Source organism: Giraffa tippelskirchi, chromosome 4 (assembly GCF_054371585.1).
Source record: "Giraffa tippelskirchi isolate mGirTip1 chromosome 4, T2T-mGirTip1v1.2.pri, whole genome shotgun sequence".
NCBI lineage: Eukaryota > Metazoa > Chordata > Mammalia > Artiodactyla > Giraffidae > Giraffa > Giraffa tippelskirchi.
In genome coordinates, this window is record NC_137278.1 from 184122797 (window position 1) to 184139482 (window position 16686).

Genomic DNA, 16686 nt, shown 5'->3' on the forward strand with positions numbered 1-16686 from the left:
AGATTCTGGTTCTTCTTCATTCATCTTTTCATGTTTTTCTTTGCCTTTGAATATCTTCCTCTTAAATGGTGGTTCTGCTCTGCTAGAAACACAGCCCTTTTAAACAACCCCAAATGCTGGGAGTTAGAGAAGTCTTTCAATCCTGAGTAAATACAAACTTTGTTTTGCAATACATACCTTCTTACCTGTCTGAATACTCAACTTTTGTAATCCTAGAAACTCTTCAGGTAGAAGAGGCACTATTATGAGGTTTCAGCTACACTTGAAAGACAGATAGCCAGTGTTAACAATTTCCTAACAAAATGCATGTTTAGTCTACACGATATGTTCATGGTCATTCACACACTGTTCTAAATAATTTTTGCTACAAAGTTGTACCATGGACTATCTAAATATCTTACTCTGCTAGATTTTTTCACTCACTTTCTAAAATGTCATAAGTTGCTTTCAGTCTAAATATCGGAACAACTTTTTAAAATTACTAAGGATCAACAAGACACGGAGTTGATAATACCTATTGGAAAGCAGGAAGGGCAGAGAGGCATACCAATAACAAAGTTGGCCTTAGAGGCTGACTGCCCATACTGTTGCTCAATGTACTTCGGTTTGTAAGTTACCATGCCAAATAAAGAATTGAACTGAACGGTGCTTGCACACAAATATAAGAAGTACACTGGATTTCCAAAAAGACTCTTCAGTGATGGCAGGAAATCTATAAGACAAAAATAGCACGGAGTAATTAAAGACAGTGTCACACTTGGCAGAAGATGCAGCCATAGCCTCAGAGCTGAACGGCTGGGTCCCATTGTCATGGTTCCCAGGAGCGTTTATAGAGTGTACACCCACACACTGGATGTTAAGCCAGTGGCACAAGACAGAGTTGAGATCTTGCCAGGCTCAGATCCAGACATAGGTGCTCACTTTCACAGGCATAAAATCTAGATGATAAATTAGAATCAGTCAGATGAGAACAGATTCCTCTGATGTGGTAAGAGACCTGAGGTATAAGAAAACTCCCTCCCCATCAAGCGGAAAGTCATAGGGTAGACATCAGAAACTTGAGTCTTCTGATCTCTCTCCTTTGAACGTGGGTCATGGAAGCAGAGAAGAGAATATGAAACTTTTCTCCAGTTAATTTCTGATAGAATGAGCTTTAGCATTCTCTCTTCTTCCTTTTATGCAAGCCAAAGAGAAAGTTGAAGATTTTCTGTAAATGTCAATATTCCTGGGCCAGTTGAAGGAGACCAGTCTTTCTCATGGCCATCCATTTCCACAGGAAGGGAATTCACTAGAACGTGTCTGACCTTTGGCCCCACACCACACTCACTCCTTTGATCATTGGTGGGACACATGCAGTGGTGGACGTTCTCAAGTGGGTGGATGTTATCTGTCAAATGGCCACAAGCCCTGAAGGCTCACTTTTCTGACCACGCAGACTAATGTGAAGCAGCCCTCCCAGGAGCACTGTTTGCAAGGTCTACACGGAAGAGGTGTAAGGGTGGGGATGGCAGCAAAGATTTTTAATAATCTTCATTTCTGCTTCCTGTGCTCAGTTGCATCCAACTCTTTGCAACCTTATGGACTGTAGCCCAACAGGCTCCTCTGTCTGTGGAATTTCCCAAGCAAGAATACTGGAATGAGTTGCCATTTCTGCCTCTAGGGGAGCTTTCTGATCCAGAGATTGGACTCTGAAGTCTCGTGCTTATCCTTCATTGGCAGACAGATTCTTTACCACTGTGCCATGTGGGAAGCCCTGCACCTGTACAGTTTCTCAATTTTTTTTCTGAACACATGAAGTGGAGAGAGAAGTACTGTTTATAGATCACCTCTAAAGTTTCAACAGGAATATGGAAAGTGCTTCAGAACCAAAGAGAATCGGGCTTACCTCTTGCCATTTCCATGATTTTTGATTTTTCTTCAGGAGGTGTTTGGTAGTCCGTGTGATCATCCATAATAAACTTAGATTTCTCAGAGGAGGAACTGGAGTCCTCTCTGCTCCTGGGTCTCGGTAGGGTCCTTGGTAAACACCAGAAAGGCACAGCTGCCAGAAGAGTGATGCATCCTGCTATGAGATAGCCAAGCCACCAGGCACCCACCCACTGCGGGTCCTTTGGGGTGATGGTTATATGATCTGAAAAAGAGACAAGGTGGCTAGAGAACATATACAGCAAAGCTAGTGTTTAAATCAGCTTCTTAAAAAAATCTTAGCATTAGCTCTATCACATCATAAAAATACATAATAATTCATACACGACAACTTTTTTTTATCTAATCTGAACATGTGCCTGATGAACTATGGACGGAGGTTCATGACATTGTACAGGAGACAGTAACAAGACCATCCCCAAGAAAAAGAAATGCAAAAAAGTAAAATGGCTGTCTGAGGAGGCCTTACAAATAGCTGTGAAAAAAAGAGAAGCCAAAAGCAAAGGAGAAAAGGAAAGATACACCCATTTGAACGCAGAGTTCCAAAGAATAGAAAGGAGAGATAAGAAAGCCTTCCTCAGCGATCAATGTAAAGAAATAGAGGAAAACAGTAAAATGGGAAAGACTAGAGATCTCTTCAAGAAAATTAGAGATACCAAGGAAACATTTCATGCAAAGATGGGCTCGATAAAGGACAGAAATGGTAGGGACCTAACAGAAGCAGAAGATATTAAGAAGAGGTGGCAAGAAAACACAGAAGAACTGTACAAAAAAGATCTTCACGACCCAGATAATCATGATGGTATGATTGCTCACCTAGAGCCAAACATCCTGGAATGCGAAGTCAAGTGGGCCTTAAGAAGCATCACTACGAACAAAGCTAGTGGAGGTGATGGAGTTCCAGTTGAGCTATTTCAAATTCTGAAAGATGATGCTGTGAAAGTGCTGCACTCGATATGCCAGCAAATTTGGAAAACTCAGCAGTGGCCACAGGACTGGAAAAGGTCAGTTTTCATTCCAATCCCAAAGAAAGGCAGTGCCAAAGAATGCTCAAACTACCACACAATTGCACTCATCTCACACGCTAGTAAAGTAACGCTTAAAATTCTCCAAGCCAGGCTTCAGCAATACGTGAACCGTGAACTTCCAGATGTTCAAGCTGGTTTTAGAAAAGGCAGAGGAACCAGAGATCAAATTGCCAACATCCTCTAGATCATCGAAAAAGCAAGAGAGTTCCAGAAAAACATCTATTTCTGCTTTATTGACTATGCCAAAGCCTTTGACTGTGTGGATCACAATAAACTGTGGAAAATTCTGAAAGAGATGGGAATACCAGACCACCTGACCTGCCTCTTGAGAAACCTGTATGCAGGTCATGAAGCAACAGTTAGAACTGGACATGGCACAACAGACTGGTTCCAAATAGGAAAAGGAGTACGTCAAGGCTGTATATTGTCACCCTGTTTATTTAACTTACATGCAGAGTACATCATGAGAAACGCTGGGCTGAAGGAAGCACAGGCTGGAATCAAGATTGCCAGGAGAAATATCAATAACCTCAGCTATGCAGATGACACCACCCTTATGGCAGAAAGTGAAGAAGAACTAAAGAGCCTCTTGATAAAAGTGAAAGAGGAGAGTGAGAAAGTTGGCTTAAAGCTCAACATTCAGAAAACTAAGATCATGGCATCTGGTCCCATCACTTCATGGGAAATAGTTGGGGAAACAGTGGAAACAGTGGCTGGCTTTATTTTTCTGGGCTCCAAAATCACTGCAGATGGTGATTGCAGCCATGAAATTAAAAGACGCTTACTCCTTGGAAGGAAAGTTATGACCAACCTAGACAGCATATTGAAGAGCAGAGACATTACTTTGTCAACAAAAATCCGTCTAGTTAAGGCTATGGTTTTTCCAGTGGTCATGTATAGATGTGAGAGTTGGACGGTGAAGAAAGCTGATCGCCGAAGAATGGATGCTTTTGAACTGTGGTGTTGGAGAAGACTCTTGAGAGTCCCTTGGACTGCAAGGAGATCCAACCAGTCCATCCTAAAGGAAATCAGTCCTGAATATTCATTGGAAGGACTGATGTTGAAGCTGAAACTGCAATACTTTGGCCAGCTGATGTGAAGAGCTGACTCATTTGAAAAGACCCTGATGTTGGGAAAGATTGAGGGCAGGAGGAGAAGGGGACAACAGAGGATGAGATGGTTGAATGGCATCACTGACTCAGTAGACATGGGTTTGGGTGAACTCCGGGAGTTGGTGATGGACAGGGAGGCCTGGCGTGCTGCGGTTCATGGGCTCAGAAACAGTCAGACACTATTGATCAACTGAACTGAACGTTATTATGATCTTGCTTTTTAAAGGAAAGAAGATGTCTTCAGAGCACAATTATTTCTCTTTTGTTCCTTAGATTAAAAGTATTGAATCCACAGTCTGGAAGGAGTTCTCACTCTGCTCTGGGCTTCTGCAGAGGGACCCTCAGACCTATGACAGGAGGAAAGCAACATGTGAGAAAGACTTAGGAGGGTTTAAAACCTCCCGCTATCTCTCCCACATGAATGCCATTTTCATCTGATTTACACATTGAATGTCTAGGATTTTACTGAAAGAAAAAGACCCTATATGCTCTGGCCCAAATCTAGTCTGAGCCACTCAGAATGTTATCTATTAAATGATGATTAGTAATATTTCAGAGATATTCTAGGTCTAAAACAAGATTTGTATATGTTTTAATAATTAAAACATCAATATTCATTATAAAATTTTTGATACTGTTTCTTATTTGACTGAAATGTAAGCATTGACAAGTGTATTTTAAGCAAATATAGTTTTTTTTAATGTGTATATAAGAACATGAAACATACTATTATACCCTAACTCTACTACACTCTATGAGAATCCTTTGACAAGTAGGCTTGACCGGCACTACTCTATACTCAGTGAAATGTTTGATGTAGTTTATTTCTGCATGTTCATTGCTTCCTTTTCATAATTTTCCTCTGTACCTCTCATCATGCCAGCACTTTCTTATCTGTATCAGCCACCATGACCAGATTTTAAACATCATGAAGTCAAGGAATCAACTATTTTGCTCACTTTGGTAGAACATCACTTGAGTTAGTGTAGACATGAAATAAATTTGAGGAGTAATAAATGAATAAACAAAATTTCTGGAATGCATATTCTGATTATTTGATTAAAAAAGAACAGCTAGCACAAGTGTTTTGCATTCTATTGTAACATAATAATCATTTGTAACACACACTAGTGACAAGGCAATTCCAAAATTTTTAAAAATAAAATTTGCTTTCTTGTTTTTAACTGCTTTCTAGGAATTCTTCAGAAAAACAGATAATTTCTATCTATGTCTAGGGCCTACATCTTATAAGGAAAGAAACAAATTAACAGCTATGGAGAGATGAAGTCCTCATTTATCCCCTCCACAAGCATTCCTCCAGAAGGAAAGTTAGTCTCACTATAAAGTTCCTTCAACTAAAAAAGATTTGTACGTTAAAGAAGGGAATTTTAGTTGCCAGAGATTTTCAATCATTGGCCTTTTTGGAAAGTCCAGAAATATGTTATTAATTGATGTGACTGTAGTAAATGTTGATTCACCTGAAGCCAACAAGAAGCCACAGTTGTTAGTCTTAACTAAGCTTGAATGCCTTTAAACTAGGAAACCAGAAGTGGAAAATGATACAACTGATTAACAAACTATGGGTCATCTGGTTATAATCACCACCTATTTTTCATGTGTCATTTATTAATGTGTGTGATAATTGTGTAAGTAACAAGTTTTCAAGGATTATTTTCATTTTATGAAAGACTACCATCCTATCACTTTGTAAAAAGACAACTTGATATTTTTGACACTATTCCCATTAAAAATTACAGTAACTAAAATGAATAAATATAAATAAACTTCCTTACCTAGATTTACAAAGCCAATGTCAACATACAGTTTGGCACATAACGAGCCTAACAGGAAGCCAAAGATTGGCCCTATAATTGCAACCGTCTGCACACATCCTGCAAAATACAAAAGTACCATTTCTTTGCTCTTGTAAATTAATAAATTTTTAAACAAGAAACATGCATGAGATCCAGTTAGTCACTGAAAATATTTCATCAACTCTTCCCTTAAGTGTGCTTAATTTGTCAACTTTTCAACCTCATTGAATCTGGAAATAACTTCTTCTCAGTGTTGGAAGAAGAATGAGCATCTTTAAGGCATTAATTACCTTTTTAGTAAGAAAATAACACTAAGACTCAGCTAATTTTGGCAAATGGAACAAATTTTACTCCCTAGGATTGGATTCCCCCTAGTGATAAAAATCAGAATTATATTGTTCCGACAGCCTTTTGAAAACCTTTTGTGGTCAGTTGCTTAATTGACCATAAGACTTGTTTCGACATTAAAATTGATTTCTTCCCTCTTAATGGGAAAGAGCTTGTGTTTAGAGCTTCCAGGGGACCACCTGTGAACACAGTAACTACGCAGCTCAAGCAAAGGAGCTTGACTTGAGAGAGGGGAGAGGTGCACTCTGCAATGCTCCTGACCCACCTGGGCAGCTCCAGGTAGCTGGAGCAGATCTCCTCAACGACATCATTTCTAGTAACCAGAAAGTCTGCTATTCCTTGCAAAATATCACCCATCTGCCTTTTATTTCATCACAGACCATATTGCGTATATCCCTGGGAGATTAACTGGAGGAGTAGATAGCAGCTGCGTATATGCATGTATGCTCAATAGTGTCTGACTCTCTGTGACCCCATGGGCTGTAGGTGGAGGACAGGACAGATCAAAGAGTCTAGCTCAGCAGTGGGTCCCCACAGTGTCATGCTGTACAGTGGAAGAAGAACCACATCTGGGCTAAGGGCTGAGTCCTCAGTCTTGTGGTCTTTGGCACTTTTCTTAAACTTTCTAGACCTCAGTTTTGTTGTTATTGTTGTTTAGTCACTAAGTCATATCCAACTTTTTTATGACCCAGTGGACTGTAGCCCACCAGGCTTCTCTGTCCATAGGATTTCCCATGCAAAAATACTGGAGTGGGTTGCCATTTCCTCCTCCAGAGAACCTTTCTGAACCTGGGATCGAACCCACATCTTCTGTGGCTCTGGCGTTGGCAAGCAAATTCTTAACACTGAGCCACCTGGGAAATTTGTACCAGATCTTTTACAGAATAGAAAAGAGGACAAAGGAGAAAGAGCAGCCTCTGAGCTCCTGGCCAGGACAGGGACATGATGACACCTATGTGCATCTCTTGGCTACAGTCTTTCTTCTGGTCCCCAGAGTAATGGCCTAGCACATGTGGTGGAGCTTCTGTTCTACTTCTACATCCTGATCTGTGCTGCAGCTTCTCATTAGAACAGGTGCCCTGTTTTTAACTACATAGAGCATGCTTGGCTGTCATCAGAACCCTCTGGAATTCCATGTGACTAGCCAGGACTGAGCTATACCTAGCTATAGTTAAGTGAGTGAAATTGCTCATCATGTCCAACTCTTTGCCACCTCATAGACTGGGGCCCACCAAGCTCCTCCATTCAGGCACAGCGCCACCTGCCCCACCCCCCGCCACTACCTTAATGAATTTAAATCTTGTCCTTCTGTTTCTGAAGGTGAAACCCTCAGAAGATCAGAACCCCCAGAAACCAAGACTAATGTATGAAACAGAGAACAAATTTAGCTCCCAGAACATAGAGGCTTTCAATAAATGCTGTTTTGATTCGCCTGGCTTTGGAATTGCTATATTTTTGTTTTGGGTCAGGAAGATCCCCTGGAGGAGGAAATGGCAACCCACTCCAGTATTCTTTTCTGAAAAAGCCCAAGACAGAGGAGTCTGGTGGGGAATAGTCCATGGGGTGGAAAAGAGTTGGACATGACTGAACGACCAAACACATATTTTTGTTTTCGTGATTTTAGCCACTATTCTATGCACTGGGACCTGTTCTAGAAAAGAGTGGCTCAGGCCTGGCTCTTGTCCTCCTTCTGTATCCGTAAAGGTACAGGTCATACATCACAGCAGTTGAGCTCACAGATAATTTCTTTTAATCCGATATTCTTTCCCTAATGCAATAGGTCCTTTTAACTGAAGTTTCTTCACTATCCAAACCCTCAGTGTGAACTTCAGAAAAGTGTGAACTGAATAGAGGAGTTAGATATGAAATATAAAACCTTCCACACCCTATTTAGTTGAGAATAGAGTTGAGAAAACCAGGTATCCTGCACCCCAGGAAGATGAATGAGGTGGAAATTACCAATATAGAAAGCCACGTTGTCCTGGCTAGCAAAATCATCAAGGTAGGCAATGCCTAGAGGCTGAATGGGAGTTTCTCCAAATCCACGAAGAAGGTTTCCCAGGAAGACGTAAACCCACATGGAAGAGCTGGCATCAATTTGACATTCTTAAAAGGAAAGCAAACAAGACGATTGAAATTCAATCAGTATTGAAGTTAAACATTTATTCTACATGTCTACAAGTTGTCCTAAAGATGCATGAGAATGCAGAAGTGAAATCAGCAATAAATCGATTGATAGGAGTTCGAGCAAGATATTTTAGGTAGTGTAAATCCCCCAGAAACTGACCAAGGAAATCTATTGTTCGCCTTATTTCTTATTTTCTTTCTTTTTATTTCATATTTCTACTGAATTATTTGAATTTCTACACTTTAGTAACATACAATATCCAATCTGGGACAAAAATAGAAAATTTGAACAAAGCCTTTTCTTGTCTTAATCTTTAAACCTTCTATTTTGCATTAGAAATCACTTGCAATTTTATTGGTGACCAAGGTTTATCTGAATTTCAAATTTATATGGGTGATACTTCAAATTTTAGCAGCATTGCCTACAGCTAAAATTGTTTGATAGTGAACAGACATGTTAAGGGCTCACATTTCAGAATCAAATTCATATAAAACTTAAAAACCATACTTGGTGGCTCAGATAATAAAGGATCTGCCTGAAATGCAGGAGACCCAGGTTCAATCCCCGAGTCTGGAAGATGCCCTGGTGTAGAGAATGGCTCCCCACTCCAGTATCCTTGCTTGGAGAATTCCATGCACAGCGGAGTCTGGAAGGCTACAGTCCATGGGGTCGCAAAGAGTCGGACGTGACTGAGCGACTGACACTTTCATGCTTTAGTGGTATAACTATTCCAAAAAAAGAAACTTCTGATATTATTTTTAGAGGGAAATTCAAAGCTAAAAATTTTTAAATGCTTTCATAAAAGTCATGTCTTAATATGATCATGTGAAGTAGAAAAATTACTCCCCATATTGTAATTAAATACAGTTAGGTGACTTTAACAAAAGTGACAATATTAACTACCTCCAACAATCACCACTTCTGGAAGCTCCCTTTCTGGCAAGCACTGAGCTAAGTGGTTTGCAGACATTTTCAAATTGAATTATCCTAAGAATCCTATGAGGTAGGAGATATTTTCTCTTCTAGTAACTTTGAAAGTAATTTTTGAAAGTGAAGTGTGGGTTATTAAGAACTGGGGTGAATGCTTTTTTGTGGATGAATCAGACTTTGTGACAGAAAAGATTACTGTGCAATCATGTGACGTTTAGTTCTGATTCTGCCTCTCCTAGAAATGTAGCCAAGTGACCAGGGATATTTCACTTAACTTCTCTGGATTTTTATTTCACTCCCCCAAATATAATGGGACTCCATTATATTTGGGGGAGTGAAATATCAATATTTCAACATTGATTCCAGTGTCAATTTCAGCCCTGACTTTGGGGGATTCTATTATTGTTGATAAGAAGTCATGTAGACAAATGTAGACACTTTACCTCTGGGCTTTGCAATACAGTGGCCACAAGTCACATGTGGCCAGTGGAATTTATTAATTAAAATTACATGAAATTAAAAATTCAATTCAGTCTCACTGGCTATACTTTAATTACTCAATAGTCACATGGGGCTAATAGCTACCGTGTGTGTGTGTATGGTGTTAGTCACTCAGTTGTGTCCAACTCTTTGCAACCCCATGAGCTGTAGCCTGTCAGGCTCCTCTGTCCGTGGTATTCTCCAGGCAACAATACTGGAGTGAGTAGCTATGCCCTCCTCCAGGGGATCTTGCTGACCCAGGGATCAAACCTGGGTCTCCTGCATTGCAGGCAGATTCTTTACCGTCTGAGCCACCAGTGGACACTATAGACATAGAACATTCCTATCACTACAGAAGTTCTGGTAGACAGCTCTGGCTCTAAAATATTTGGAGGAAATGGGGTTTGCATGCAAAGCATTTTTGAGGTGAGTCCTCTATTTACCCCGCTAACCCCTTTAGGATATGCTTGTGTCCACTGTGTCTAAGGTTTATATATATCTATGACTTTAAGTGAACAGGATTTCATTTAAAGGAAAGAAAAGCATTGATTTATGAGTCTTATATTCTGTACCTGCCTAATAATTTTTATCTTTACATTGAAAAACTTCATCTCCCACCCCTAAACCCTACCTTTCTCTTTTTAATATGAAAGGTTTAAATATTAGTTGTATTGTCATTTATGGGCTTCGTGGGTGGCACAATGATAGAGAAACTGCTTGCCAATGCAGGTGACACAAGAGATGTGGGTTTGATTGCTTTTCAGGAAGATCCCCTGGAGAAGCAAATGGCAGCCCACTCCAGTATTCTTGCCTGGAAAATTCCAAGGACAGAGGATCCTGGCAAACTGCAGTCCATGAAGTCACAAAGAGTCAAAAACGACAGCACACAAACACACACACATTGTCATTTATAACACGTCTCTCCCTTGATTGTCAAAACCAAACCCAAAATATCTTCAATGACTGTATATTATGTACAGACCAAAGTCTAAATCCTTTAGTCTGTCTCTTTGCTTCTTTGTGTGGATCTGAATTAAACTGAATTAAACTTCTGTTGCTCAGTGGCTAAGTCATGTCTGACTCTGCAATCCTGTGGACTGCAGCATGCCAAGCTTCCCTGTCCTTCATTATCTCCCAGAGTTTGCTCAAACTCATGTCCATTGAATCGGTGATGTCATCTTATCCTCTTTTAACCCCCTTCTTCTCTTGCCCTCAATCCTTCCCAGCATCAGGCCTTCTCCAATGAGGCGTCTCTGAGCATCAGGTAGCCAAAGTATCGGAGCTTCAGCTTCAGCATCAGTTCTTCCAATGAACATTCAGGGTTGATACCTTTTAGAGTTGACTGGTTTGATCTCCTTGCTATCCAATGGACTCTCAAGAGTCTTCTCCAGCACCAGAGTTCAAAAGCATCAATTATTTGGCACTCAGCCTTTTTTATGGTCCAAATATCCATTATATTCTTACATAAACAATCCCTCTGTTCTCATTCATTGATTTGTATATGTTCTCCTGAATGTATATATTGCCTTCTTTCATGCTTTCCTTTTCTTCTAGAATGCCTTCTTTTCATACAGCAGGACAGGATAAACCTTTTACATGTATATGACCACCCCCATTTTTCTCCTTATATTTCAGTATTTCTTTTAATTCTCCTATCCTTGCTTTTATTCAGAGTCAGGCCTCTCCGGTTCATTGGCCAGAAAAATGACATCTCAAAGGAAAGCATCAATGAGGACATCAGGGGAGTGAAAAGCTTTTATGCTGTAGATAGAAGATTTAGATGGATAGCAACTTTATAAAAGAAGGGCTTCCACGCTGCCTCTATAGAAGTGGGTTCCACAGCCTAGGAGTAGGAGAGAGATGAGGGTAGTGGAGAGGAAGGGTTGAGCCTATTGATGCTGAAGGTCTGTGGGGAGAGAGGATTTGAGTGTTCACCAGTGCAGCATCCCAGAGACATGGCAAAGACCTGTGGGTAGATTCATGGACTCCATGAGTGAGGAAACCTGTGCCGCCATGGCCAGGTAGAGCCAGGGAGGTAGCAAGATCCCAAGGACGAAATGCAGTATCGCTAAGCATCCTTGCCCCTGCCTCTTCACAGGGCTTCCAATACCTCGAATAACACAGAAGAGATGGTTCCCATGCTCCCAAGCATGGCCCACACATAGCCTTGCTGTGCATTGTGGGTCAGCCACGTGGAACTCTGGATATGCTAACAAAATTCCCCGAATCCTGTCTTGTGTGGACAGTAGAATTATTACCATGTTTCCATGATGGCCACTTTTGCATCAAAGAGAGCTGGTATGCTAAAAAGGACACGAATGTGGATATAAGATGACCCTAAGATGATGTGTATGAACAAACACTGTGGCCAGAAGGATTTTAAATATTTAGGCTGACAGAGGACTGATAACACCAAGACCTCCCCTCCCACAATTTCCCCCTTTACCATTATGTAAGCTCCTGGGAACGTGGTAGAGATTAGGGACAAATTGACTGACATCACGTTTTTGCCATTTTGATGAAAAGGGGCTAAACACAAAAATTAAACTGTGTTTGGGGAAAAAATAAATTTACTTTATATGAGAATTGTACATGTTAAACTTGTTTTACCCCATTTCACAGTCCACATTATTTAGAACTGCTGTAAACTTTCCCAGTCACCAGCAATCAATACACCATCTTTCCATAATATTTGATTCTCTGAGTATTTTCTTAAGATCTCATCATATACTGCTTTTGTTTTTGTCGTTCAGTCACTAAGTTGTGTCTGATTCTTTGCAATGCCATGAACTGCAGCACACCAGTCTTCCCTGGCCTTCACTATCTCCCAGGGTTTGCTCAAACTCATGTCCATTGAGTTGATGGTGCCATCCAACCATCTCATCCTCTGTTGCCCCCCTTCTCCTGCTCTCAATCTTTCCTAGCATCAGGGTCTTTTCCAATGAGTTGACTCTTCACATCAGGTGGCCAAAGTATTGGAGCTTCAGCTTTATATTCTGATTTTTTAATGGCACTATAATATCTCAATTTAAGTAGTAAAGCTTTTGACAGCAAAAATCATATACATATAAATTACATATAAAGACTTTAAAAAGAACTTGTTTACTCAAGTAAAAAATAGTCATCTTACCATTATTTATTTTGGATTGTGATTTCTCCACAACTGGAATTGGTAATGAATTATTTGAATCCAGGAGACATGGAGAGATGCTGAGAGTGGAATTGGAGACAGGAGAATACCTTTCATATTTGTACCTGTATAAAAAGAACATTTTCTTAACATCGTACTAAAAATATTATATTACTTGACTCACTAGGACACTTGTTTGAATCTACAGCTCTCCCTGAATCTATATCACTAAATCAAACCAGCATTTAACAGTACAGTTTTCTGAAGAGAGTGCTAGAATATCTGCTTCACATATATTATACTATATCTGAACCAACTGCCCAGTGTCATGAAAGACAATAAAAGAATGATTTAGAGAGGTTCATTTTAATATAAAATAATAACTATAAATCGCCTACTCTGTTGGTGAAAAAATATCAAACATTTCATAAAATCATGCTTATCTCTGAAAGCAATAATTTAACAATTATGGCTATTGATACACTGTACTTGGAGTTGTAAATTTAGTAGAACACCTGGAATGTTGATTCTAGAGAACTGAGAATGATACTTGGGCTTTTTGAACCCTTTATCCAGACAGTATCCTATTCTTCATTTTATTAATCTGGCTCTAAGTTATTTCTAATGTTCTCTGTTTATAAGGTTACTATGGCAACTGGATTGAGGAGCCAATGCCAGATGGTAGGACTGTGATCATTCCATCAACAGCTCCCCAGCACCGTTGTTGTTTTGTTCAGTTGCTAAGCTGTGTCCAGCTCTTCGCAACCCCATAGACTGTAGCATGCTATGATTTTCTATCCTTCACTATCTCCTGGAGTTTGCTCAAATTTGTGTCCATTGACTCAGTGATGCTATCTAACCATCTCATGCTCTGCCACCCACTTCTCCTTTTGCCTTCAATCTTTCCCAGCAACAGAGTATTTTCCAGTGAGTCAGCTCTTCTCATCAGATGGCCAAAGTACTGGAGCTTCAATTTCAGCATCAGTCCTTCCAATGAATATCCAGGGTTGATTTCCTTTAGGATTGACTGGTTGGATCTCCTTACAGTCCAAGGGACTCTCAAGAGTCTTCTCCAACACCACAGTTCAAAAGCATCACTTCTTTGGTGCTCAGCCTTCCTTATGGTCCAACTCTCATATCCATACATGACTACTGAAAAACCATAGCTTTGACTATATGGACCTTTGTTGGCAAAGTGATGTCTCTGCTTTTTCATATGCTATCTAGGTTTGTCATAGCACCGTAATCCTTCTCAAATTACCCTTCAGAAGTCGATTTTTTGCTCCACATGCACCGTTCAGGGCAGAGGTAACTGATGAAAGGAATCACATCACCTTGATTCTCATTTTGTTCAGGCATTATGTAACTAAAGGCTAATCATCATAGTAATGTTTAAAATAGTAATAGTTTAAAGCTATTTAACACAATAAGGTCAAGATGTATTGACTTGTTAACATATTCAGATTGATAAATGGCTTATCTTATATCAGGGCTTCCCTGGTGGTTCAGATGGTAAAGAATCCACCTGCAATGCGGGAGACTTTGGTTCGATCCCTGGGTTGGAAAAATCTGCTAAAGGGGGACGTGGCAATCCACTCCAATATTCTTGCCTGGAGAATCCCGTGGGCAGAGGAGCCTGGTGGGCTACAGTCCATGGGGTTGCAAAGAGTCGGATATGACTGAGTGACTAAGCATACAGCGCATTTCAGTGTTGCATAACCTACACCTCAATGGGTCTATGAATCCCATTGGAAAAATAAAAATATTTTTGTATATATGCATTTAAGGGAAGAGGTTCACAGTTTTGGCACTTTTATCAAATGAATCCTTAACCAAAATAGGTTTCCTAAGTTACAAAGACAAGTAACATCTCAGGTGTCAGGTGTATGGATGTTCCTGTGCAATTGTTTTAAGTTCTTTTTCATATGTCTGAATATTTTTATAATAAATCTCAGAAAAATTAAAAAAAGAACTACTTAATGAGAATAGATTTTAAAAATTATTAGCCACAGAGGAGAACATTTAGCATTAAAATTCTGGTAAATATAATTTTCTTTCTTTAATATAATTCCAGAGATACCAGGGATTATTATTGGGTTGGCCAAAAGTTCATTTGAGTTTTTCCGTGAGATGGTTACGGAAACATCCTAGTGGAGTTCTTGATATTAACCCAATATAAAACCTAAATGCCCTTAAAATGACTATCAATAGCAATTAGGTAGTATTTTGAAAATTTTTAGTTATTTGAGCTTTCCATTTAATCTATCAGAAGCAACTGCGGCATTAAAATTATTTAGATCTTGAATAAATAGAATTTTATGTAAGTGCCACTTTTGTCACTAAAGACTATAATGACAGCCTTTTCAAATTTCAGTTTTCTTAGTTATAAGATGGGGGCTATAGATGTGGTCTATGCTTATTTAGGCTCTATTGTATAAGGAAACAAAGAAGTGTTTGAACAGGGGGCCAGTGGTATTCATGTCAGTTCAGTTCAGTTCAGTCACTCAGTCATGTCTGACACTTTGCGACCCCGTGAATAACAGCAGGCCAGGCCTCCCTGTCCATCACCAACTCCCGGAGTCCACCCAAACCCATGTCCATCGAGTCGGTGATGCCATCCAGCCATCTCATCCTCTGTCATCCCCTTCTCCTCCTGCCCTCAATCTTTCCCAGCATCAGGGTCTTTTCCAATGAGTCAGGTCTTCGCATCAGGTGGTCAAACTATTGGAGTTTCAGCTTCAACATCAGTCCTTCCAGTGAACATCCAGGACTGATCTCCTTTAGGATGGACTGGTTGGATCTCCTTGCAGTTGAAGGGACTCTCAAGAGTCTTCTCCAACACCACAGTTCAAAAGCATCCATTCTTCGGCACTCAGCTTTCTTTATAGTCCAACTCTCACATCCATACATGGCCAGTGGAAAAACCATAGCCTTGACTAGACGGACCTTTGTTGGCAACGTAATGTCTCTGCTTTTTAATATGCTGTCTAGGTTGTTCATAACTTCCCTTCCAAGGAGTAAGCATCTTTTAATTTCATGGCTGTAGTGACCATCTGCAGTGATTTTGGAGCCCAGAAAAATAGTCAGCCTCTGTTTCCCCGTCTATCTGCCATGAAGTGATGGGACCGGATACCATGATCTTAGTTTTCTGAATGTTGAGCTTTAAGCCAACTTTCTCACTCTCCTCTTTCACTTTTATCAAGAGGCTCTTTAGTTCTTCTTCACTTTCTGCCATAAGGGTGGTGTTATCTGCATATCTGAGGTTATTGATGTTTCTCCCGGCAATCTTGATTCCAGCTTGTGCTTCCTCCAGCCCAGCGTTTCTCATGATGTACTCTGCATGTAAGTTAAATAAGCAGGGTGACAATATACAGCCTTGATGTACTCCTTTTCCTATTTGGAACCAGTCTGTTGTTCCATGTCCAGTTCTAACTGTTGCTTCCTGACCTGCATACAGATTTCTCAAGAGGCAGGTCAGGTGGTCTTGTATTCCTATCTCTTTCAGGATTTTCCACAGTTTATTGTGATCCACACAGTCAAAGGCTTTGGCATAGTCAATAAAGCAGAAACAGATGTTTTTCTGGAACTCTCTTGCTTTTTCGATGATCCATCGGATATTGGCAATTTGATCTCTGGTTCCTCTGCCTTTTCTAAAACCAGCTTGAACATCTGTAAGTTCACGGTTCACGTATTGCTGAAGCCTAGCTTGGAGAATTTTAAGCATTACTTTACTAGCGTGTGAGATGAGTGCAATTGTGCAGAAGTTAGAGCATTCTTTGGCATTGCCTTT

At 40.1% G+C, this 16686-nt stretch overlaps 1 protein-coding gene and 1 long non-coding RNA gene across 3 annotated transcripts in view; one reads left to right on the forward strand and one right to left on the reverse strand.

Moving 5' to 3' along the window:
• Positions 1-16686, forward strand: part of LOC145546186 (uncharacterized) — a 238619-nt gene that overhangs the window by 152697 nt on the left and 69236 nt on the right. The gene's annotated exons all lie outside the window — the stretch shown is intronic.
• Positions 1-16686, reverse strand: part of SLCO1C1 (solute carrier organic anion transporter family member 1C1) — a 77333-nt gene that overhangs the window by 31800 nt on the left and 28847 nt on the right. Inside the window, exons 5-9 of one of the 2 annotated variants that reach the window (XM_081592261.1) lie at positions 12897-13021; positions 8188-8334; positions 5860-5958; positions 1886-2131; positions 548-712 (exon numbers count right to left, since the gene is read on the reverse strand). In XM_081592261.1, coding sequence (XP_081448387.1) covers positions 548-712; positions 1886-2131; positions 5860-5958; positions 8188-8334; positions 12897-13021 — 782 coding nt within the window. The remainder of the gene's footprint in view (positions 1-547; positions 713-1885; positions 2132-5859; positions 5959-8187; positions 8335-12896; positions 13022-16686) is intronic. The other variant, XM_081592262.1, reaches the window with a different exon arrangement.